The sequence below is a fragment of the Scomber scombrus genome, chromosome 12 (assembly GCF_963691925.1).
Source record: "Scomber scombrus chromosome 12, fScoSco1.1, whole genome shotgun sequence".
Classification (NCBI taxonomy): domain Eukaryota; kingdom Metazoa; phylum Chordata; class Actinopteri; order Scombriformes; family Scombridae; genus Scomber; species Scomber scombrus.
In genome coordinates this window covers 18,347,879-18,374,974 of record NC_084981.1, presented here as the reverse complement: position 1 = coordinate 18,374,974, position 27,096 = coordinate 18,347,879, and the positions used below count along the sequence as shown (strand labels likewise).

The 27,096-nt window shown below is 41.2% G+C and overlaps 1 protein-coding gene across 1 annotated transcript; it reads right to left on the bottom strand.

Annotated features, from left to right (window-relative positions):
• Nucleotides 1-1,716: 1,716 nt before the first annotated feature.
• Nucleotides 1,717-27,096, bottom strand: LOC133991785 (protein FAM53B-like). Its single transcript, XM_062430335.1, has 5 exons — nt 26,958-27,096; nt 16,323-16,595; nt 12,730-12,784; nt 9,939-10,816; nt 1,717-2,931 (listed from the first exon to the last, which is right to left on the bottom strand). Exons 2-5 carry the CDS (start codon nt 16,401-16,403, stop codon nt 2,578-2,580), a joined length of 1,368 nt encoding a protein of 455 aa, XP_062286319.1. The 5' UTR covers nt 16,404-16,595; nt 26,958-27,096; the 3' UTR covers nt 1,717-2,577.

The following is a 27,096-nucleotide window of genomic DNA, read 5'->3' as shown; positions in this document are numbered from 1 at the left end:
ATGAGAGCATGATTCACACTCAGCTGCACATAAATACTAGATAACGCCTTACAAAGCAGACCAAAAAAGGGTGACGTCACTATTCTGACCTATGAAGTTCTTAAAAAGGATAGTTGGAGCGATTTTGCTGACAACACAGCTTTCTTTGAAAATGCAGCCAATGTTTTTCTCATGTGTATTCGAGGCCGTGCAGTCCGGGGCGCTGTAAATTTGTGTAACATGGCCTTTCCTGTCTCTCTCTTTCTCTCTAGTGTCTACGTTTGCCAGTCACAACAACAATGCTCCCTATTTATAGCAGTTTTACCTCAGATATTAACTCTCTCCCCCGCTTAGCCTGCCACTTCCTGCCGGAGAGGAAACGTGTGTGTATGTTTGTGTGTGTGTGTGTGTGTGTTTGGGGTTTACTGACCTTTGGGAGAAGCTAGTAACTACACTACTGTACTGTTGATGGCAACAGGACTTTGTTTCCAGCCTTTTGTGGCAAGTTAGAGAAGTGATGTGTTAACAGATGTCTTTCACCAGCTTCAGACCAAACTTTATTATCCTGTTTGTACTTTTTATCCTTACTTCTTTTCATCACCATGTCTGTATTCTTGCAGCATCTAGAAAGAAGCGACAAAATGACTAAAAACAGTTTCCCAGGTGACAGGTTTTCTGCTTACATGAGCAAACTCTGTATCTATTTCAGGGCCTTTCAATGAGAATGTGTTTGTATGTGTCTGGGTGTGTTTGTGTAAGCCAACACCTCAGGGTTGAGATGTCGCAGTACACCCTTCTTCAAGGCCATGCTCGAAGGAAAAGCTGCAACTGGCTGGAACATCCTGTTTTGGATGTAAACACTGTGTTTTCGGCGGTTGCAAGGCGGCTTTCCTCCCCACATTGGAAGAACAATGTTGTTTTATTTCAGCGATCAGCCTTCCTGTAGGATGATAATAATAAGGACACAAGCCTTTAAGTACAGTCGAGAGAGAAGAGGGGGAGAGAGAGAGAGAGAGAGAGAGAGAGAGAGAGAGAGAGAGAGAGAGAGAGAGAGAGAGAGAGAGAGGAGAGAGAGAGAGAGAGAGAGAGAGAGAGAGAGAGAGAGAGAGAGAGAGAGAGAGAGAGAGAGAGAGAGAGAGAGAGAGAGAGAGAGAGAGAGAGAGAGAAAGAGAGAGGTGGCAGGTGCTTGAGCTCGTTCCGCCACTTGGACAGACATAAGAGAGACATGATAGGAAATCCCAGGAGGAACAAACTTGCCAGGCTGACATGTCTGTCTGTCTGCCCCACAGGTCCCGGGACAATTTCTCCTGACATCACCTCCTCTGGTCACAGCTAGGTTACTGGCCAGGGATATTCCATGTCTAGACTTCCTGCCATTTTGTTTGGGGATGTTGGGCAACATAAGGGCATTACACAGATGTTTGCTGTAAATAGTAAACGTAGCCACTGTGCGAGGAAAACAGCAAATGAAAATGCTCCATAAACAAAAGGACATCAAAAAAAGCATCTATGAACATTTAAACAATGATGTGTAGTTTCAGTGACACACTTCTGATATGTGATGCAGGAAGTGAGTGTGGGAGAGTGAGTGCAACTTCTAAAGAGTATGTGGAAAGTTTGCAGCTTATTCAGACTTTTGATCTGTCAAAGCACAACCTGCCTTTCACAATAACTTTGTTTAAAGTACAAAGTGTCAATTAATAAGATACAATTCAAACAAGACATAAGAGTGCCGGTTGTAAATTTATTTCATGTCCATTCTGTTAGAAGAAAGGTCTTGTATTCTTGCTCCTTCACAAACAGCTCATATAAAAGTTACTTAGAAAAATATACATTGATATTAGAACTGAAAACTTGAGAGATTCAGTGTTTAATTCAAATATACAATTTGCATATTAAAGAAACTACAAAAACAGCTCAGGAAAGGTGGCTTCGATTGAGGCTACTTTCTTGAAAAGAACCGGGGAGATCAATTATCCAAAAGAAGGCACTGTCTTTTTTCCCCCAAACTATCCTTAAAGCTTATTGAGCCTACATTCAGCAAATTCAGAGTTTCATGTGTGCACAAAACAGAAAGAGAAAGGTCAAGGGTAAGTATGTGCTTCTTCCTGTTGTTTTACCTCTCCCTGTTTCACCCCACTTTCTCTGAAAAACAAACTTGGGCTAAATACAGGAGAGCCCAGCTACTGCTACAGTACTACAAAGCTATGGTTAGCTGACTTTGGAAAGGTCATCAGGTTGACAGACAGTGGGGGGCTGGGACATTTTCTTAAGACTAACCCTCACTTTCCCACTCCTGAGTTAAGCTGAATACCCAATGAAAAACAACTAAGGTTACTGCTTTTTGATTCAAACAGTAAGAATATTCAAGGCAAATGTGTCACTAAAAAGCCAACAGTTAACAACATACTTAATCCTTTATCATCTTTATCACTTTCATTGTCTTTTCAACATCTTTCCCTTTCAAAGTGGACAAAACACTCTTCCATTCTTTTTCCTCAATGCCTTTCTTAAAAAACATCTTTTGATACGTCACCAGTATCCTTTAACATTCAACAACAGTCCAGACACAGTCTTTTAAAATCTCCTATAAAATGTTCAGTTTCTTTCAATCTGGTCAAGATCCAGCTCGCCTCCCAGCTGGAAAATGTCCCTCTGTGTTCCACAATCACCCTTCCAGAGGGTGCGTTTACCGCACACATCACCTACAGGAGACCCGGGCCGTGAGTCCACGCTACAAGTTGAGTCGCTATCCAGTTCCTCATAGGAGGAATCCTCTTCCTCCTCGTCTCCTGTCACTTCTTGCCGTGACTCCAGTCCCAGATCGGGCACAGCAGTGAAGTCTGAATCCGGTTGGCCGGTAGTCTCAAAAGAGGGAAGAGGCATGGTTGATGGGCAGCCATCAGTGGATGAGAATCCAGGGCAGCTCAAGCTCTGAAAAGTCTGAAGTTTCTGTATAGGAGACACAAAGGAGGGGGGGGGGGGGGGGGGTTAGAGTAACAGAAATTATGTTATATACACCTTAGATCATATTCACATTCTAGGTTCATACTAACCAGGCTATAAAAGTAGGTTTGTCAGGGGCAATTCAAGCTCAGGGTTTTCCAGACTGTCAGTTTGGGATTGGGTTTCAGTGTGGGCAGCCAAAAGCTGGCCTCCTTCCCTTTCACTGGCATATAAGCATGTAAACACGCAAAACACACAAGTACACACACAGGCCGTCGAAGAATGTACACAGACTCCTAAACCTCCTGAGATGAGTTCCAAACCACAAAAAGGCATTTTGTTGCTCTCTGTGCTCGTGGCATTTTTTATCACTGTAAAACACACGTCATGACAGGGAACCCAACACTGTGTAGTGGAGAACATTTCTTGTTAAGCCATTGTTATTTGCAGCTGTTACGATGTTTTGTAGTTCTGTGCTTTTGGAGGAGTCAGTGTTTGTGCGGCTACACGTGCTCGGGGTTTTTGTTCTCAACACTTGACCTCGAATAGGTTTCATTTACAGAGAAGTCCTATCCTGATTCGCTTTTAAACTCTCTTTCCAACCTGAATTCCTTTCTGCAACAAAGAAAGGCAGTCGTGCGGCGCATTGAAAGGGTTAATGATCTCTGGAGTGCCCCAGCAGCAGATGTTGGAGGCATGGAGGTGAATAGAGATGAGGTTTTCTCTATAGAGCCTCAGCTTACATGACAGACACCTCTAATGTTCCCTAGAATGTGTTAGGACATTGCTTTTCCTGTTACAATGAACTGGGAGTCTCCCTTTCTTAAGTTCACTTTTGTAGGCTTGCTTTTTTTTCTTGGCCTGATTTAGGACAGTCCAAAAGAAAACTACAGCACAGGATTTTGCCTGTCTGAGTTAAAGATTTGTTATCATTTGCTAGATTCATTTAACATGTAGGCTGCACAAATGCAGGATCCAGCAACCACTTAAATTGATCATGCGGGGGGTGGGAGGCCTTTCTGTAGTTACCCCACTGGGGTGGAAAAGGGGATTTCTGAGACCTTGCTCTCTCTGTTCAACCCCTGGTATTACCCCACTACTAATTATCACAGCAGAGGAGGAGACGAAAGGAAGAGAGGAAAGAGGGGGAGAGGCAGTTTCTCTGCAATATGCTTTCTATAAAAACTACTCAGGCTGACTGGGATTAGGGTGGGCGTGGTGGAAGGTCAGGGGAGCAGGGTTAGATTTCTGCCCATGTACCCAGCTTTGTCTGGGGTTTATTATTTTTTACTTGAGCATACCCCCACCCAGATGGAGTATTGCCGTACACACAGAGACACACAAACTATAAACTCAGCACTCATACTGTCATGTCTCACAAGATCCACTGCCATTGGGTAGGTTACTTTCTTTATGTAGTCATTTACAGACTAACCAGCAGACAATTTGAAGTTATTTTCCTTAAAAGTTGTACTTCAGTGATTCAGTATCCATAAAGCTGGGGGACTCTCAATAAAATGTTTGAAGATTTTTGAAAGAATGGTAAAAATGAAAGCAAAATAGTCTGAGATAAACTGGCTTGTAATCATTAATGTGAGTAAAGTGGATCCTACGTTTCCCATAACTAGTGTAGTGCCCATTCAAAATGTGTCTATTCAGAATGGGATGATTTCTTGGTCTCTGGCCACTACTTCAAAAACTTAGAAAACATAATACTATTGTGAGATGTGAATGAGTATATACACCAACAACATGAAAGAAACTAACATTCTCTTATACACAGATGTTATCAATAATAAGTAGTCCAATTGGGAATACACATTTGAATACACATCTTTTTATAATTTCAAGTAAAATATGGGTTGCATTTAAAAATAAACGTGTCTACTAAAATAAAAGTGCATCAAACAAATTGTTCCCTTAGATCAATCTTATTTTCTGAGCCTTCAGTTCAGATATGAGTTGGTATGTTTGCTCAGAAGATTTGTGCTTTGTCTGTAGTATTACTTCACAATTGCTAGAGTCTCAGGACATACACACATACATATAGACACAGACAGAGATTCCTTCCTTTTGTAGATAGATGCAATTGGATCATTTAAATCCTCCCTGCCATCTAACCCTGCCTTCTTTCAAACCCCACATGGCCTGTCTGAAATGGAAGCTCTCTGTAAAAAAAAAAAAAATTGATGACATCATCAGGGTCATTTTGTAAAGTTCCTCCAGAGCCACAGGGGACAATCGAGGCAACTCAACTGAACTTTATGTGCAAAATTGGTGGAGTGCTCCTTTCAGATTTAAGCTCTGGTTGATTTGGATCAGTGTACTTTAATAATACAGGTAAAAGAAATCTGTTCAAAAAGACACGTGAGGGGAGCAAGCACGTCCTGAGTGGCTACTATGCCAGAAATGACACAGAAAAAAAGAGCAACTCTGTGTTTACTACAAAGCCGAACACCATGTTGACTGACAGGATTCAGGATGTCACATCATTTTAAAAGACAGTTAACAATGTCATCCAGCACAATGATATTAAACTCATGATTAAATGTTGTCCTGTCGACGTGAACTGTGCTCTGTCTTATGCATCACATCCAGGACAAGGATGCAGCATTTCCTGAGAATGTTGTATAGGTAAATTTTATGGGAAAGGCGGACCCTGCAAGCAACAATGAAACAAAGAGACAATGACAGAATGCAAATTCATAGCAAGGCTATAAAATGCTGGCACTAAATAGTATCATAAATGAGGAATATGACCATTTTTATTATAAATATAATAAATTCTTATTCACATCCATAAAATAAAACACCATTGTATACATATTACAAGTATGCTGGTAAACATTATGAGTACTTCCCAACCATGTTCAACATAATCAGAACTTCCACTGTAAAAGAGTTGTATGGTATCAAGAGGCAGCTGCGGTGGGAGGAGTGCAAACACAAACCAAGAGGTTAGACAAATATCCCCCTGATAATTACAGCAAACAATAAACAACACCCGGCTAAATACTATGGCAGAGGTCGTGATGTACACATGACCATAAACACACAAATAAGCACAGAGAGAAGTGAACTCATGAACAAAAGAAGAATACACGCAGGTCCTCAACTATGCTCTTTATGTAGATATGCAAAGAACAAGTATTTTTCTTTGGATTAGCTGAATGGTGAAATGAGGTCAGTTAAACAACATCCAAAGACACACTGCTCTGAGGAAGACAGGCAAACAGACCTCCAACAGTAAAACAAAAGAGAGGGCAGAGGTGCAAGCGAAGAAGGGAACATTTAACTCATTCCTGACAGCCAGACTGCATACTTGCACACTTCTGCATCAATTATCTGTGGTGTTGTCTGTCTGTGTGTAAACCAACACCCCTGCTTTCGTCTGTGTATTTGTCTGATAGTCACTGTACCGCAGACAGAATGCATGACAGATTCGAGCAAATGGCTGTAAGTAAGACCACAAAAGATAGATATGATGAAATAGCAAAGGTTTATCATGCAGAGGTAAAACGGATGACTGCACGCTGTTGTTCGGCAATGCTTTAACACAGAGAACCTCTGGGACAAGTCACAACATGTCATTACACACAGCGAGCATCACACTCAAGACGCCCACCTAGCTAGGTGTTCCCACAAGCCTGTGGGGCTTGCCGCTCAGCTATGATCACCATGCCTGCCATCCCAGGAATGGAGTGAGATTGAGAGAGGAGGGGAAGAGCAGAGCAGCTCGAACATAAGCCAGCGAGAAGATATTAATAGAGGGGAGTTTGTCTGCCAGCTTTCCTGCAGAATTAATACCCCTTTTCTTCCCCCTGCTATTTCTCTCCTGAATGCACAGGCACTCGCACGCATACACACATTCAAGCATTCGCTCGACACGCCTCCTTTTACCACCTCTATTGGCAAAGATAGCTAGTAATTTTTCTTTAAGCCCAATCTGAAGTTTCCAAGTGGGGCTAGAAAGACCACACAGACATAAAACAATCTGAATACCACTGACAGTTTCCTCAAAAGCAAAGTGTGAGCTGTGTCAACAATCATGCATTAAGTGACCTAGAATCAAGAGATAACATTCCCAGTCTGACAGCTCACCACACCCACTATTCCTCGGAAAAAACAATGAAAGGCCAAAGTGGGAGGGCAATCAGGGATAAAAAACAAGGCAACTGACAGAGGAGTGAACTGACATACACAGGCAACAGGGAGGATATCCAAAGAATTTTGGGGATGGTCAAACGTAAATCCCTACGGTAGTAGAGCTATAACCGATTAGCATGACATGCATCCACAGAATTCACACCCACCTTCATGGACATGGCTATGGAATCTAGAGGCCAAATTACACCATGTTCCACTGACAACACACACCAGGGACTTGTTACATGTTGACCCTCCACGGCCCCTGAAACTCCAGCAGATTGTACAACAATCTGGTGCATGAGGACAGTCCGTCGAATTAAAAGAATGAACATCGCATACGCTGATGACAGACGCTCCTCCAGGTGCAAATAAATGGCATTGGGTAATTGCAAAGTTCGGTGTGACGAATACACACTTTTGTTTTCCATTACTTGGACTTTAGACTGTATTACTCATCCACACGCCTATAAAATAGAGGAAGCATGTTGATAGTTTGTGTAGGTGTGAGAAGTTGTAACAACTGTTGATTTACACTTAAGACAGGACCAATTGGGAATCCCTTTTAACCCCAGAGTGAGAGTGAGAGGGATAAAGACCCACCCACATCCTAGGAACCAGTTGGAGAGTGTGTGTGTGTGTGTGTGTGTGTGTGTGTGTGTGTGTGTGTGTGTGTGTGTGTGTGTGTGTGTGTGTCACACAGACTGTCAGTGGTCAGCACACAAAGTTTCTGCACAAGAACAAGCTGAAGTAAAACTCAAACCAAGTACCAGAAACGTGATATAATTCTGACATATTTAACTGCAGGTACAATGCCTCTCGCAAATCACTGAAAGTAAGAAGTCCCCAAAAGAGGCAGTAAAATCTTATCTGTTCCTAACCCCGACAGTAATTTTCATGTTGTTTCTTCTTTAGAAAAGGCACAGGTTTTAACCAGCCCAATGATTCTACATAATCACTTCCTTTTCCAGACAGTCTGCCAGCTACTAGCTCTCCCTAGGCTCTTGACAAGACAAACCACATCATTAAATTATAAGGCAGGTACGTGAATCTTCACTATGTGCTTCTGGGCATTTCAGGTTATTTAATCTGGCGTAACATAGTATAACTCTGCTTGTTTAGTTTCCTGGAAACACGCTCACCTGACCTCTTTATTGACAATACATACATATATACATACATACATCAAGCTGAGGCTGAGAAATGCTAACAGTGATGACACAGGGAAAAGAGAAGTAAGAAAGTTCATGTGTTTGTTCTAAATAGTACTGTGTGTACTGTGTTGCTGCTTGCTTTCCTCACTCCAGGCACGAAAGAGAGTGAGAAAGTAAACACGGCAACAGTCGATCAAATGACCCATCTAACCTGCACGACCTGCCTCCTTTCAACACTGCTGAGTGCATGCAATCATGCAGGTCTGTTCAAAAAAAAAAGAAAAAAAGAGAGAGACATGAGAAACAATGCCTCTACCTTTTAATCCCTGAGAAATCTAAGAAAGAATGGCCTCCAATCTGCTGCCGGGGTGCATTCCTGCACCCAGAGGTAACGTAAAACTGACTCTGCCAGTGTGTGTGTGTATCTATGTGAATATGTGTGATCCAACGTGCTTGATTTTCCCTTCTTAGCGGCTGGCATTACTAGAGGAAACATGCTCACTAGGCTCCATAACCAAAGCCTTGTTGATCCAACTCTGGCTAGGTCCTGAGGGTGACTGGCTGGGAACACAAACCTTTGGGAAAAGGAAGGGAGGGTACAGGGATAAAATTGATGGTACTTTCTATTAAGAGAAACAGGAAATGGACGATGTTTCCGTGAAGATTTTAGCATATTGTAAGGAGGATACAGGACATGGTTTATAATCAGAATTCTGAGTCACTGCATCGTGTACGGGCACAAGTTAGTTCAATTATCAGTGACTGCCATTGGTGGTAATACCAATGGCAGCTTCTATGTAGAATTTAAAGATCATACAAACATAACCGAGCAAGACATGATGCAAGAATCAAATCAAGATCTCTCTGGTCTCCATTAAAACATCAGAGCACTGCCAAGCATCAAAACAGCACATGTCGTTCAAATACTTCTTCAGTTCTATTTTGGGTTTGGGTTTGTCCAGGGGTCATTTATAATCTTTGGCTGATCCACCGCTTCCTCTGACCTTACATAAGAACAAACAAGCTCTTGTCGTAGTTCTGTGCATCCAAATGTCCCCACTATTAATCACCTTTGCTGGTAGTAGACAGAGGGAACAAGAAAGGGATGAAGCATTACAGGGAATGAAAATAAGTCAAAGAGAGGAAGCAAATGAACGGCAAGGGGGTCCAACCTTTGGATAGGCTGTTTACCCAACAGAGTAAATGAAATGCTAACCGGAGCCGGGCTTGCTAGAGCGTGGTGCTAGGCAGCGTGACCGAACATGAGGAATGCTTCTTTAGTAAGCACCACTCCCTGAGCTGCAGGGAGGGAGGCCTGAGATCACCTAGTCCTGAAGCCTCGGACCGACGCCCCAGAAAAATTAATTCAGCTTGATTTAATCCAGTCCCTGATCAGATTCAGTGAGAGACTGGCCAAGTTATGTTCAGAGATCTCTTGAACTTCCCCATGGCCCAAGAACAAAAAGGCATTTGTCTGTGTGGTAAGTCTGTTTGGTTCAGGATTTAACTAAATGCAATCTAGGATTTTGCAGCATTAGAGCTTAGGAATTAGGAATAAGATGATGCTGATTTATGCTTAATCAGCAAACTAAAGTGATACTAAACACTGTGAAATTTGTCAAATTATAGTAACGCGTATTGAAGAGAATGTGTATGTGTGTGTGTGGGTGAGCTTGTCTGTGTCTCAACATGTGTTCTACATTTCCAACTAACCTGTGTCATCTTTGCCAAGTCCAGGGAGGGCCGCTGCTCCTGGGCGTCCTCTGGCCTCCGGCGCTTCATACCAATCTTTTTGTCGTTTAGAACGCAGGGCTGGGACCTGCTCCGGGACAGACAGCCAGTGCCCCCAGCTTTCTGGCCAGCTCGCCTCCCCAGTTCTGGGGTGGAGTCTGGAGAGCTGGCCTCTGATGCCTCCTCCCTCCGGAGCTCAGGCAAGCTGATCTGCTCGTGGGAGAGGGAGAGAGGTCTGAGGAAGTGGTGATGGCGGGAGTGGTGATGTTGCACAGAAGGAGAGGTAGGGGAGATTGGAGAGGCAGTGAATTGAGGGTGGAGAGGCAGTCGCTGGTTGAAGAATGGCAGGTCAAGGGCTCCTTCTGTGGGGATGCTGGAGCGTGAGGGCAAACTGAAGCTGGAGCTACGCTGCATGGAGGGGAAATGGCCACCAGGAAAACCACCTCCACCTCGGACACTCCCCCCGCTCAAACACCGTCGTTTTTCCACTGTTGTCCACACACGGGAGCCTTGGGGCCTCCAAGATGAGCGGAAACCACTGAATTCATCAGAGAACGACAGGGAGCGACACTGGCGTTTGCTGGGGGGTGCTGCAGGAGCTTGGCTGGTGGCTGTAGTGGTGAAGTGTGCAGTGGTGGGTGTGGTGTGAGAGTGCAGGTTTGTCATACTGCCATCACAGAGGTTGAGATCTCTTATGAGACTGGTGATTGCTGTTGCATTACCCGGCTCCTTGGCCCAGAGCCTGTTCCCTGGTTCAGGCATCACATCCCACAAGTTCTCTAGACTGGCACCACCAGACTGGCGGGGGGCCCTCTGCTGAATGGCACAGCTTCGCCCCAGGTCCAGCCACCTATCTGCCTCTGCAACATACAAAACACATACCCACTCTCACTGACCTTTGTATGAGATGTCTTTATACGTCTCTGTGCAACAGGTAATATTATGAAAAACACACATTATGTTAACAAGATTATAATGAACATATTGCCGTCTTTAAAGGACGGCAATCATTTCTGCACGGAAGTTGTAAAAAGATACATGTAGTATTTAATGATACAGACACAAAGACACAAACAGAACCAAGCCTAAGGCAAGAGGTAATGACTGCTATGAGACAAGCTGTTTGGAGTAAAAAAGGGAGATTATTGTCTCCTAAGTGCAGTAGGGAGGTATTTAACTAAGAAGAAACTGAACATACACTTAAAGTAATTTAAGGAAGCTACACGCACTTAAGCACAAAAAAAAAACCAAACAGGAAATCATGGGCTTTTTTGCATCTATACAAAAAAATAGTCATCAGTCATCTAGCTTGAGCCAAAGAGGAGATAAAACTGCAGCTGCTCATGTGTTACTGTAAGGGAAAGCTGAAAAACAAATATACAAACCAAAGAAATCATATTGTGCTCGCATGGTGGCATTTAAAAACTGGCCTATAATTCTCAATGCATTTTAAGACATCAATGTCTTGTGAAATTGAAGAATTTGGAAGTGATAATGATGATAAACTTTAGTTTAGTGGCCAACTGTATGACTATACAAGATCACCATGATTGATAAAAAATGTTTTTCTTAAACAGAACAGATACATGACACAATTTGAAATCAAGTATCTTTCTCATGACAGACAAGAAACTAAAACTGAAATTAAACATGACAAAATCCAAATGCTCTTCTGTCCAACGCCAGTGATCTACAGTTTTTAAAAAACATATCCAGAAAACAAACAAGCAAACAAGGTTACATTTTCCTCCACATTCCTAACCATTTAAAACCTGAACCTGCAAGAATGCTGATTTTTTTTTTTAAACGCGAAAAAAAATATTGCAGTATGATAAGAATCAGCCAGTGAGACTGTTGGAAAATCACTCCCATTAGTCAAGTGTTTAGCAGGACATGCTTTGGAAAGCAGGTTGCCTTGCCAGCCGTCTCACCAGCTGCACAAAGGAGTCTATCACACAGCTGTGGGTGATAATACACCTACAGTAAAGTGCTGTAGTGGCAGTTGAGAATCTATTGAAGCTTTTGGCAAAAAAGACCCCACTGGAGATCCAAATCCTGTCCATTTAGATTCCTGTCTGTAATTTTGGCATGGAAATCATTGTTTTGGGCGGATAAACAATGTGCGGGGGATACAGTGACGACCTGACAGGAATGTTACGAAAACAACTTGACAAAGGGAGAAAGAGATGAACTTCAAAAGGCCATCCTTTGAAAGCAAGAGACAAAGTGCTGATTGAACTAACAAGAGATCCTAGACAATGTTAACGTCAACACTAACAGTGGAAACAGTAAGCCGCGCTCCTCCCTGTGACGTCACCACATCTACCCCCCAAAGGAAATAGAGGACTTAGTGAGGAATAGGCTTTTATTTAAAGATGCATGTCTTTTAACACAAGGGGTAATTACTGCAACACTAACAGAGCAAAAGGGAAATTGTTGACATAGGCAACAGCATATTCAATTACAGTTACCTCCCATGAGAGTGCTGTGCAACGTTGTGTGGAGGCAGGTGCACCCTGATCATGAAAGGGGGATGAGTGACAGGCGGAGAAAGTGAGAAGCGAGAGAGAGAAGTGCGACAGAGGGGTTAACAAAGAGATTATAGTAGTAGGGGATCGCAGACCTTGATAGTTCAGTAATCAAGGGATTAAAAGAGGTAATACATTATGCTATCGTATTTGTAAAATTATATTCAAGCCTGAACCACATCACTGTCCAGATCTTGAGTGAAAGCAGACGGCAAAGAAAACATACACAAAAGGAGATAACTCACCCACAGTTCCACAGGAGAGGAGGGTGGTTCCTCTGCTCATGGTGTGGAGCTCACGCTGCAGTGAAGCAAACAGAGACAGACAGTTAGGAGACACAAAATTAAACAAAAAATGAGGAACAAAAGTCCAACATGTTTGTTTTCAAATCCACAATCAAATGAGAAGATCCATATCAATTTCCTCTCTGCATGTTTAGTGTCCCTGTGGGTCCACCACATACACATGCAGTAGTGGAAAGTAACCACATTTACTCACATACTGCACTAAAGTACAGTTCTAAGGAACTTGCACTGGAGTTGAGTATTTCCACTTTATAAATCCACCACATGCTATAATTACCAGTTACCAGATTAAAATTTTAAAAACCTATAATGAGCATATAAAATATAGAGCTGCAATGATTAGTCGATTAGTAGCCAACTGTTAAATTATTCACAAACTATTTTGATAATCAATTAATCATTTAATTCATTTGTTAAGAAAAAAAAGCCAGTTCCTAAAGTTTTATTTAGTCCTCTATGACAGGAAACTGAATATCTTCGGTTTGTGCACCATTGTGGACTAAACAAGACATTTGAGGACATCCGCTTGGACTTTAGGTTTCAGACATTTGATAGACCAAACAACTAATTGGTTAAAGAAAAGAATCAGCAAATTAATTGATAATGAAAATAATCATTAGGTGCAGCCCTAATACAATATGAATCATTGATGTTCCGTCAGTTAACGATGAACATATGCAGATTAACCAAGTTCAGCAGCTTCCATCTCAACCACATACAACTTTATGCTTAATTAAAAGGTGCTTCAATTTATATTGTGTTTATTAATACAATCACCCTAGTCCCTTCAGCTATACGTAGCTTTACATAGTCTATCAGCTCACTGTTTCAGTTTTACATCATGCAACTTCAAATGAATGCTAATGTCGCTCTGTGCTAACAATCTTACCACTGTGCTAACAATCTTACCAAAAATAGGCACTGCACTGATCTACTTATAAAAAGACCTCCGTCTATACGGTATTGCTACTTTAACTAAACTACTTCTCACTTATCAACACAATGTGTTTATTATCTACTTTTTATTAAGAACAAAGGTTCTTGAGGGAGTATAAAACATTCTACACATGCCTATCTTCTAGTCAAACACCTATCCTCTCACACAATTCATTTTTTACAACTGGGTGGTGGCTGTCTGCACAAAGGACAAAAGGAAAGCAGCATGATACACTGCTCTGACTCACCATGAGGTTATTACCACAACAGAAATACAAGATATCCTATGCAAAAAAAAAGTTCTTGTGTTGCAAGATGAATACATGAAACCAATAAGAACCTCATTTAAAAACGGTTGATTGATAATAACTGTGATATAGAGTAAGTTGTCCAAAGCCTTTATACATTAACATAAATTACAGCCAAAATCTGCAACAACAGAGATGACAAGACATGGACCTAATTTTAGGCTTTCAAGGTCAACAAAAAGAGAAACCGTTAGGAGCATGCAGGGAATATAACAGAAAACCATTTGCGAGGTATGTTGGCCTGCATGATAAAAGAGATGAATGGTTCCGGGACTAGTGAGATTGAGGGAGTGTTTGAGGGAGATTTTATAGACACAAAATGTACAGTATAGGCAGGGTGATAACAGCAGGACGAGTAAAAGCTTTGATGAGTAACAATTTTACACAACCCTTCTGCTCTGTTGTCCTGTGTGAGATTTTAGTGCTGAGATAAAAACATAAAACAGACTCTTTACCTTCAGAATGGATAGGTGAGATAACTGAAACCGAAGTGTATTTGAACAAGCGAAGGAGTGACAGGAGTGACCTCCCAGATATGCAGCACACTACCACGTTGCACGTCATTAAAAGTTGCTTGTTGCTACACGTAGGAGCAGGGGGTGAAATGGAGTATTACAGAATTACCAACATTTTTGGAAACACAGTCAAATAAGAGGGTATATCTATTTCATCAACACAGACATACAGTTTGATGACAAATTAAAGGGTTTGGCATTGATTGTACAAGTCTCTCCAACTGCCCAACTCTACTGGATGAATGAACAGCATTCTTCCAAAAGATATATGTTTTGATGATGGCAGTGGACAGTGACGTATTACATGTTGATCCAAAACATTCACAGGTGTTCAAGGCAATATCAGACCACCCTCAAACTATTTAGTAACCCCTTGCACCCTGTATGAAATTATCTGCATTTGTTCTCTTTCTCCATTCATTTATTCATTTTATTCCACAATAATTTGACACCCATGTATAGGTCCTTAGCATGTTAAGCCTATATTGTTACAAAGACTAGAAGCAGGAGAATGCTAATGCTAATTACCATACACTAGAAGATTTTTAAAAGACATTTTTAAAGACTAAAGACTGACACCCTCTCAAATCGAAAGACAATGTGTCATAATTTTGCACAGACTGGGGATCTTGCAGGGTCAAGGGCAGCTAGATTCCATTTGAGATTATTTCCTGCTCCTGGTGGAAATTCACTGAGAAAGAAAAACTGTCGAACAATGGAGCAGAAACAGAAGCAGCTTTTGGCCTCAGCTGCTCTTGAATTAGCAGTGGTTTGACACAGCAGAATGTGGACACAATCCAAGTTGAGAGAATGGGGACAGCAAGGATATGCCTGCCTGAGAGCACACCTATTGGCTGCTGACAATGTTCACATCATTGAACTTCACTATTTGCATGAGCCAAGACATAAAATAATAATAAACATGTTTGATTTTACTGGAATGTGAAAGACGTGAAAAAGAGTTAAGACAGTCCGGACTGAGTTTTAATATCACTTTACTCCAAATGATCAAGATGAAAAGAGCGTGCCACAACTCTAGCAAGACTCTAGAATTTATTCCAATGTTGGAAATTTTGTCTGCAACAGTGAAATCGCTTGCAAAGTCGTTTTGTATAATCCCGGGCATTAGCTCACTCTTCCAAGTAGGCTACTCCAAAACAGTTCAATTTAATGTTTTTTGTAAACGAAATGTTTAATGTAGTGGTTAGCAAAATGCAATGTCTAAGTTAACTCCATCTCTAACTACAACATTTTTTTCTGTACAAATGTTAAATACACAACATAAAAGCTGTAAAATACTAGGTTTGGAGTTGGTACAGTGTGTACTTTTCAAAAGTTTTGACTGAGCCAAATTAGGCTAACTATTACCCTTTGCTTTCAATTTTTCTGCTAAGCTTGGCTAAATGCATCCAGGAACTGTTGGTAATGAATGCATAAAGATTAAGTAGATATGGATCTTCTCATGTAGCTGGGTAAGAGCCAATAAAGTGAACAAATTAATTTCCTTGTAACATTAATGACAGCTTTAGACAGCTAAAGATAAAGATACTGCCATTATGAACAGGCTAATAAATTCTGGTCTGATGTGCTTACTCTAATTATGCAAGTGAGTATACGTGACTACAGGTGTCATCTGTGGCATGTAGCCATGCACTAATTTAATATAATCTTTGAATCTATTCATTTTGCTGACTAATGTGAACCATTGCACAACCTTAACTGGTTTACAACTGGTTTGCTTTGTGTGAAACTCAAAATGTCGCCTTTCTCTCACCAGCCGTCTTTCGATGTTATTGGACCTTACATCATTGACACCCTTCTTCTTTTCCAGTGTTTTTGAGGAAATGATCACCATGGTAACGTGCAGCTCTGCTCCAGTCTGTTGGGGTGCAGGAGAAGGCTATGGGCAGCCATCTTAGACGAGGGTGGAGAGCAGATAGTGCATTTGGGCAAAAGAGACGACCTGTTGGTGACCTCCCATCTGCAGAGCAGCCCTCGAGTGGTGGTAGTGGAGGTGGGAGGGATTCTCTCACACTTCAGCTGATCCCTGTTTTGCAGAAAGAGAGGGGAAAAATACATAAATACTCATTTAAATACTGACATTAACCATATTCTTCTCAAGTTTATATTTAGAACCTGGTGGTATCTCATCACAACAGAGCACCACTATAAAAGATATTTTCCACACACTTCCACACATACAAAAGTTGCAGGAGAAAAGATTCCAGCTTTTGGGTGTGTCTGGCTGTCAGACAACATGGGCAAAGAGATGGGCCTAAACGCAGCCCAGCTTTGAGTGTAGCCTAAAGGAGTGGCAGGCAAATAGCTGCCAGTGAGCCAAGTCCAACCCGCAAAATAAAATATTTGTTTTCACAGGATTTCACTTTGATAACTCATCTTAAATTTGTTACATTATTTACAGCAATCTAAATAAAAAGTCTAATGTAAATCCCAGCTCATAATCATCTAATACTGCTCCTATGTGGCGCAGAACAGCACTGTGCCCTGTTCTGCGCCAGGCTGTTTCAACAGCGTACAGTGCTTCAATATAGTATAAGTCTCAAAGTTTACAGATGAGTAACAGATAATTAATGTAACACACTTCATTTGCCAATAACAAATACTCCATGAATTCAAACACGGTTCAAATTCCACAGCTTCAGCCGATTTGGCCAAATAAAAGTTCACAAACAGGTGACAGTCAAACGGTGTGATGACATTTTTCACAGGAATACTTTCATTCAACCACATATGAAGCAAGCCACTGTTTATAGACTGAATAATCAATCAATCGCATTTCTAGTCTTGTAGTGAAATACATGACTCACTAAGAGTAATTTTTTGCTAGTCGGCTTGAAAGGTCAATTTGATTCTTAAAATAATATATAGAAATAAAACATATTGAAATTCATACAGGCTTGCACTTGTTGACCTCCAGTAAACAATTCTGAAAAAAATGACCCATGACACTGACTTGCATTTTGCTATTTGGCGTAGAAACACCCTGACACTTACGGTAACTTAACCACACAGTTCTCCTTATAGCTACGCGCCCATAAAGCTACTGTCTTTGTAAACAAAACATGCTGACATATGCAACTGCTTCCTTGTGAACATAATCCGCACTGGACATATGGTAATCTAAACGCAGTGGAACAGAGAGAAACATTTTGCTAATCCTGGAAAAGACATCACTCAGACGTCACGTGACTACAGATGTGGTTAAGAAACATGAATAGAAAAGGAACATATATGGAACTGTGGTTGCTTCATCAACTGCCTGCACCCGCAGATGGAGAAGCACAGACAGAAGCTCTTACAGTAAACACAAACTCTTAAAATGCTTGGAGGGTTATATTTAAAAGGCTGCAGGTCCATAAGCTTTGTTTTGTGACAAACATGTCTCATCATGTCTGCTCTACTCAGCCTTTTCATTGCACGGGAAAGATCTAGGTGAATCACAGGCAAGTTTGGTTATGCTTTCTTTATTCTTCATCTGAGGAAAGAAAAGCAGGAATAGCTGCAGTAACCTTGAGGTTGAGCTTCTCTCCTTCATTAGCCAACCACCAAACACACTGACAGCATCCAATTAGAGAGTAGCAGCATGGTTCAGATCCCCCAATCAACTGTTGGCTAATGACAGCTTTCTGCTGTGGAGCAACACATGAGGCTAATGGATCTTCCAGGCCTATTATGTTATCCTGCCTGTGTAACATGTGGTTTTATGTTAAGTAAGGGTTGTTACACTTATATAATATGCTTTAGAGGAGGTTGCAAGTGTGCATTGGGTAGTTAAGGTGGTTTGTGCATGTAGATCAAGACTGAAAAGGGGCACATCATAAAAGAAAAGATGGACATAAAGCAATTTTGTACCAGACTGATCATGTCTTTTTACCTCTCTATGTCATTTCTACCCCTTCCCTTTTCTCCAGCCCCATGACTACATGACAACTATAAATGTTTCATGTAGGCCAGCCCCAAACCAACAGCTAGCATATGACTCCCATTATCTCCATTTATCCTGGAGAGTCAGTGGAGCACAACTGGGCCTCTGCAGGCAAGAGGCGCTGGTACTGGTGTTGGGAGTCAGAGGAGAAGGGAATGTTCTTCTTGATCAGTTTTGCAGATGACTTTACTGATTAGGCCTGACACAGAGTACGGGCGAGGCTAGTAGCAGGGTTTATGTGAGTGTGTGTGTGCGTTGGATAGAATGGTAGTTGAGGAGCGTGACGGTCATGTGTAAAAGTGTGCTGTTTGACTGATGTAGTTAGGAAGTGTGACGTGTTCAACGGGGGCCAGAACAGCAACTCAAGTGTTGCTGTATATGCTAACCTCCACTGGGTGTGTATGTGTGTGTGGTGACTGGCAAGTGGGGTCATGGGAGAGGGCAGAACGAGTGCGAATTCAACCCCCAAGCCTTGCTTACTTAATGAACCGACTCCACATGATGAGGAAACCAGGGCTTACTGGAGAGAACTGTAGAGCATTTGTGTGGAACGTCTACTGATCACATCAGATATTTATTGCTCAAAGTGAGTCTCCTTGTGGGTTACATCTTACTGTTTGTACTATTATTGTTTGACTTGCTGCCAGAAACTCCAGGGAGAAATCAGAGATCAGTTAGCAGGACATGTTCCACCTATAAGATTGAGTGCAAAGACCCTTATCTGTGTTGATCATGGATAGTAAAGTCAAACTGTGTGACTGATTTGAACTGTGCTTTACACTTCTAATGTTACTTAATTATGTGGTGTTAGGGGAACTCTATTGATTTTGCATATGTGAAAAAAGTAGTACAAGGCCTTTTGTGGCTCCACAGGAAGCTGCAATAAGTCTGATAAATTACTTCAAGTGATGTCACTTGTGGTGATGTCGATTTGAAAAACAAGCTTGAAAATGAAATAAGTGGGGGGGATGTGGCGTTAGAGATAAGTTAGGTTACCAGACCTGATCCTCTTCTCTGATTGAGGTTTGTGGCTCAAGACTACATTAGTGGCTACTAGCATAATACATCCAACTCTCTTTATGCATCCATGCTGAGTCTCAAATAAAACTGTAAGTGGCTGGTGATGTGCATTGTTGGTAACGAGGCACCAAGCTTTGACAAGAAAGAAGAATGTGCGTACAAACAAAAATGGTGTTATCTCGGGTTCTACTGTATCGATTTTGACACTACAAGGAGTGCCTTAAATGATGCTGTGACTCACCCTCTGGCTGATAGCTAATGTGATACTCAAACATTTAAACAAGGCTTTGTAGATATTCGAGGAAGTACTGCCTGCAACTGGATGGGCTACCGCTCTCCTCACATTTAATTACAAGATATGACATTTTCAGGACATGTTTTTCCAGTTTGAAAGTAAGAGTACAGCTGATTGAGAAGTGATCAGGCGCAAGAACAGCTCATGTATTTGTTATACATCCCACATGTAATAATGCCTGTCCCAAACAAATGTCTATGAGCACTGTGAAACAAGAAGTAGTGATGCAAAATGTATTATCTAGGTTCATGTAGCTAAATTTGACCTCCATAGTGGACTCAAATCGAATGGTAATTTTAGTCAGATTTGTGTACACTGGGGTGCAGACAGCAGCTCTTGGCTCACAATAGCCAATGACTCAGGAGGGCACTAGAAAGGGCAGCGAAGATAATATGGCTCTTTGCCCAGGCTGTGATTTGTACAGGCAGATGAATAGAAGCCTATTTGGGGCCCCCTGAAGTTCTGTGACGGGGTGTTTGGTGTCCATCACCAATTGGCTCTGCTTGCTGCATACTTGTGCGGAGCGCGTCTGGTGTCAAGACTTTGATCGGTGGCTGCAGCTGAGAAAAACCATCTTGTCTCATAGTGATAAAATGCTCAGGACCAAACTAAATACTGCAAGTGGAAAGCAAGTGAAAATCCTTGTGCATGTCAGATTCTTAATTTTAAAAAAGATTTTCTGAGAACTAAAACGGTTTTCTTTACTCAGACAGGGATTGCTACAACATATTTTATGCTGCAGGAACCTGGATGTTGAAATCAGTTTTACATAGTGGACATGGCTATGGGAGACAGAATTAAAACATCAGAAAGTAAAGTTTTGCAAAGAAATGTTTTTTGTAGCGTGGGTGAAAAAATGTAAGAGCCATTATGTTGTGAAAGTCTGTGGTGTGGATTGTTAATTCAGGGTGAGCACCCAGCCACCCTACTCTCCTATACTGAGGCCGAGGTCATAAAAATGGTCTTAGGAAGGTCAAGACATACCATTGAATCCTCTGGCCATCACCCTAGTACCCAATAGCAGGGGAACACTGGCCAAAAACAACACACCATCACACCACTAGATCTTCAAAAGTGCATAAACAATGAAGTGCTCATTCAGTCAAACTTTATGCAATGTCAGTAGTCAGGTTCTGGCCTCCTTTCGCAGATTCCCCTGAATGTTTCTCTAACGACAGCGACTGTGAACCCTTCTTAATGAGCAAATTAAAAAGATCACTCACTTGATTTTTACTTTTAAAAATAGGTGCAGTTACCTATAACAACAACAACACTGCAATGAAAACAAAAACAGGAACCATAACTCAAAGAACTTCAATCACTCTGTCTCAAGAACGAACCTGAAAGTCCAGTTAATACTGCCACTCTTCACAACGCTTAGTTGGCACAGAGCCGTGCTGGCATAACATGCATATGCAAGCACACTTCCCTTTGGGGTTCTGCTTCCCTTGTGGTCACATGTCAATGCTGAATTGGGTGTGGAGTGTACTGACTTCATTACCAAATACATGAAGAGAGAAAACTTCACATATAAGGCCTTATGGACCACGCCTGCTTTCAAAAAAAGACATAGCATAGTAAACTAGTGCAACACACGTGACATTCCACCATGATTTCATGCTAACATTATACTAGCCCCACTGGTTCATTATATGTAATGGGTTTAAGATAGTTTTCATGTCTTCCATTGTTACATTTATTGCCGGAGAGCAGGTAACTACTGTATAAGTAGTGTCAAATCATCCAGTTACACCACCAAACACTGAAGTGAAATCAGTTTAGTAAGATTTGTCACAGGTCTCTCTTACTTCATAAAACAGTTGCTAAGTAGTGCAGTGTTAGTAGGAATTTGATGGGTAGCCATGGCAACCAAACACAAAACAGAGGATAACAGTGACAACTTGTGATGTGAATAAGGCAAACATCACCCAGCCAGTAAAGAATAATAACCAGCAGCTCATCATTTCTTTATCAGTGAATGTGCTCGTTATAGGAAGTGAGACTATTGAACAAGGTCATTTTACCAAGTTGCTGCATGGTGACATGCATTCTGCAAACATAGTACAGCTCCTCTCTGCAGCCTGAAACTTATTTGAGGTCAACCCCCATGTCGCAGACCAGGACTTAGTTAACTGAAATCTTAAGAAGCTTGACAGGCGTAGGATCAGGTGTTTCAGTTTGAGTAAAGGAAGGTATGGGGCCTCTTGCCCCCTGAAGTGACCCTCACATGCCATGACTCTCCATACATCAGGTACCCCACTAATTACACTACCCCCTCCTATCAATCCTTGCCTTTCCGCCTGTGGTTTCTTCCATTATCCATGAGTGCCTGTTCTGTTCTGTGCACACTAACCACAGCTTAAATCCATCAGGGATACATTACATGGGAGCCTCCAGCACTGGCTAACAATCCCCTGCAATTGCTCAGCTCTATGGAGGGGCCCCCCACTCCTATGTTGTGTAAGCAAGTGATGTTATACAGATTGTCACTGGCAATCAACAACCGATAAAGTGATATTGCGACAGTTACGTAAACCTACGTTCACATTTTTGGGGGGTGTACTATGGGTAAGAGAGAGTTGAGAGTGTGTATGGGTGGGAGAATGTCAGAAAGAAAACTGAGCAGCATTCCATCGCTCCATTCATTCATTCATGAGGGGGCTCAACTGACCATATGGACCCTTTTGACTGCTCAGCATCGTGTGTAACAGGGGTGTTAAAAAAAAAAGACAGATGCAAGGTGATACACTGATTTCAGAAAGCATATTGAGTCAGGAAAGGTGTACCCTCAGACTGCTCTAAAGGACGAAAGAGTTGACAAGAAGTTGATGTAAACATCAATTTTAACTTGTGCTTTCCTGTAATGTTTGCATGAATTTTATTATTGAAGACGGGTCAGTTTATTTTTTTACAGGTGACATTTAGAGCCAGAGTCATTTTTATTTCATCAAATACTATCAAATTGAATAGTGAGCAGCATGTGTGATTTGATCAACTCTGCTGAAATACTAAAGCACATTTTATCAGTGTATAGTAATAGTCCATATTCTGGACAGTAGGAAAGCAGAAACAGCACAAACCTTTTTTACTATGCACCTTGCTGCAAGTTGAAGTATTGTTGATTATGCCACTTATTAAATATTGGCTTCAACTTCACTATTCTAATACTTCTTAGATGTCAATCTGCATGATCCTAAATTCTGATCTTTAGCACTAAATTTGCTGATCTGCTGCCAGTAATCTAATTGGTTGCAAATCTAGCTGCTTGCTTGTTTATAATCTTGTGGGTTGTTTGGGATGACCTGCAGGTGTATGTAAAACATGCTGACAAGCTCGAACCTAACTACAGCAAATCGATTAGAACATACTGTGAAAGCCTACAGCCTTGGGTTATGACACATGATGTCGCCATGATAATTGACCTTCTTTGTGCAAGCAGGATTGTCTGGATACACTGGCTCTGTTCTCAAGCCTCTGCTTGCACAAAAAAACACCTTTAGAGGATGTAACACACTACATTTTAGGTTTGTATGAGGATATCCATTGCGGTTAACTGTAGAAATGCAATACCATGCAGGCAAAGTGCAATGCCTTAGATTTTTCACAATTGTGGAAAACAGGCTCTAAAAATACATCAAATTAAGCTGTCTGTGTCCAAACTAACGACAGCTTTCATTTCTCTTTTTTCTACAAATGCATTTGGGGGGTTGCTTAAAAAGACTACTAGACTACTAGACTCATTTACAGAGAAGTTGTCTACAGAAAGCATGATTCAGACAGGAGCTATGTGATGGCTGACATTTAGAGAGGAAGCAAATTCAAAGCAACTGAGGAAAAATAAGCGGAAGAATGCAAACCACTGTCATTCATAACAGAAGACAAAACATTAGGTCATCTCGACTATAGGTTTTGCAGAAGAGTAGAGGTTATACGGACACACAATCCTTTTGCATAAAATACGTTAATAACACCAGACACCAGATATTATAAAAACTAAATTAACTAACAAACCTATGGAAGTGGGGTGCTTCCTCTTTTTTCAGATATAGAAGTCTAAGACCCCAAGGATAAAGAGTTGCTCATTTGAGAGTCAAAAAGCAACACTTGAAACTACTTCTTTTTTGAACTCCTCACTATCACTACATTGAAACACCACAGTGGGACATGTTGATGGGAGCATTCCTATTGCATCCCAGAATGCTTTTCATCTCTAAGTAGAGTCTGGTGCTTGTCTTGGGGGGTTGGGGGAGTGCTTCTCTGGTGTATGTGAGAATGCCCCTTTTCTTTTCTTTTCAGCTGCAGGTCTTTGGCTCTGGGGGCGTCGAGACGCCAGACTTACAAATCTATCATGTTAATGAGGAAGGAATATACACAATGAGAAATAACAACACTCAAACAAATATACTACCAAAGTGAAATAACCATGGTATTTGTTTTCCACTCCCTGAAGCCAAGTGGTATGAGTTTCAGTGTTTCTGTAGCAGCAGTAGTTATGACTGCAGGTCACAGAGAAGAAAGGGAAGCTTCTGAAATGAATAGAGAGTAGCAAGGAGACACAGACAGGCATGGCTAACAATCCTTTTCTGGTAGTTTTTGCATAATGCCTCGGGGCAGAGAACAAGTGAAAGAAAGAGAGCCACAGTATTAGAGGAATAGATGACAAATTACATGTTAACAGTGAAAAACAGGACAAATTTTAGACTGAAATACATAGAAAAACAAAAAAATAGAGAGAAACTAACAGAGGGGAGAAAGTGGCAGCATGTGCGTCAGTGTGTGGACTGAGCGAGAGTTGTACACACAGACAGAGAATGGAGCAGTGGCTTGCTCAGCACACAGGCACACAGCTGCCCTCTGACAGAATGGAGCTCTAATAGGGCCTTTTGCCTGGAACACAAAGACGTTGCAAATGCGTGCGTCTTAAGCACACACTGGAGCACAGAGCGAAACCCACCAGCCTTAATTACTTCCATAAATTATGGCTATAGCATGTCCAAAACAAGTCTACAGACTAGCAATGCCAAGTACAACTGCAGTGCGTCAAGTTATGCTGTACTAAAACGATTAAACCATTAAAACCATAAAGTGAGTAAATTAGGTTCTCCTTCCTCTTTAGTCAGATATAGAGCTTGTTTACGAAACCTCTTGAGTACAAATATGTCAAAAAGTCTGAGTGCTTGTTTATTAATCAGTAATCAGGTATTTCCTGACTTAAATCATCATTTAGATCATTTTTGAGTGTATTTATTCAAAGTTTTTGTGTGTTTAGTTTTGTGTTAAGGCAGCATTTAATACAGATGCATTTGGGTAATTTTGCTGAAGAAAATAAGCTTTTGCAGAAAAAAACATGTTCATATTCTTCAAATAAAAAAAAGGTATCAAAAAAGTATGTTTATACTCGTATTTAAACTCAGGTGCCATATTGGCACCTCTATAGAAACATTTCAAACCAGCCCTTGTCAGATAAAATGAATAGGTATGATAAAACTAATCTGCACATTTACATGATAGAATTTGATGAATAAAACCAGCAGTGGTTTTGTTCTAGAAATCAAAGCAAGGTTTAGTCATCATAGTCTTCCCATATGAAAAATGCTCAGAACTGTTTTTTTCTAAAGCTAACCAGTATTTGTGAAGCACCCTTATCAACATCTCCTTTGTAATTAGACACTAGAGCTGACATGCGATTAAAATCTTCGCCCCGACTCTCTGCTGTACTTCCACCCTGAACTTCAACTACACCTTGCATTTACGGGAACGTTTATTTTCTGAACAAGATTCTTGAGAAAGCTACTGACATTTCCTGTTTTAGGCCATCTAAGTGAGTCAAGGACAACAAAGTGCTACAGTGCCAGTGAGAAACATTTCCAAGTATTTTCCTATTAGGGTACCCTGATACCAAACCAGTTCTTCATGGTATTCTGTTTATGGCGTCCACAAAGATAAACCGACTGTCATGCAATATTAGAGAGGGCAAAACATGTGACTTTCTAACCCACAAAAAGAAAGAAAACAACACTGACAAATAAGCAGTTTTAGTGCACTGCTGTCCCTGAATTGTTGGCTTTCATTTTGAACTAACAGGGCAATAAAGTGGTTGCAAAATAAGCATGACCTCTGTCCTGTGATTAAGACACATTACCATGAATGCATCCACATGTGAATAGATTTTTTAATAGTGTTGACTATTCACTTGATAATGAAATATGTTTCCATATGTAAGTTCTTCAATGTTAAGTTATTGCCAGTATTTCTCAGTGTACTCAGTTTCTTAAGTGTGTAATAACATATACATTTACTATATATGGTCACATCATAAAAACGGACGATAACAAAGTGCTTATCTTAATTTGACTCTAAGGAGACTCTCATATGTCTGCTCTAGAAATTGAGGAAGAACATTTCATAGAGATTCGTAATATTAACCTCTTCAGCAAAAAAAAGAAGAAGAAAAAAAGACAAGAGAAGGAAAAAAACACCTCAACTGATAAACTATGCTCAGAAAAACACAGAATTTGGAAATTAAAGATCACTATCTCAAGAGGAAACAAAACCAAAATGTGTGGTGGAGATAGGTGAAAGATATGCAACCAGGCCTCATGACTCAGAGCTATAATGTCTCTCTCAATAGATTGTGGTGAAGAAGTGTGTGTGTCAATGTGAGCTGCAAATGAACCACACTGCTTTTACAGCTATAGGCAGTGTATTTGACAGCAACTTGATTATTACCACAAGGCTGATAAATGGAGGAGAGTTTGCTGTGTGTGCACCCCCAACCGGTTGGTCTGGCTGATTCAGACACTGGTGCTCACTTGTAAACTCCACAGCAGCTGATTTAGCCCCTGCAAACTAAACTGAAGTTACTAACGTGACATCCACAAAAAAGCTGCAACTTTTTGTGGCATTTCTGGTTTATTGGGAGCAGAGCATGAATGAAAAAGCAACTGCAATTTCTCAACAAAAAATGACACAACTTCTGTTTTCTGATTTGTGGCCCCAAACTAACCTAACAATCTTGTCATGTAATGTTTCAGTATCAGACAAAACCCAGCACGAGCAGACAAAGTCAACTTCAGAGCAGAGTGTAAAGAAGAAGCAGATGATGATGATGACGATGCATGCCCTAACGCAGTAAGAGAATCAACTACCTGGCCAGCAGAGGCTCTCTCGATGTTAGGTCATCTTCAACAAGAGGAGAGAGGCGAAATCACAAAAAGTTTCTCGCAGTTGCAGCCGCCAGTTCAGCGTTGCCGGCGCTAGACTGAGCAGGACTGCGAGCAGCTGAGG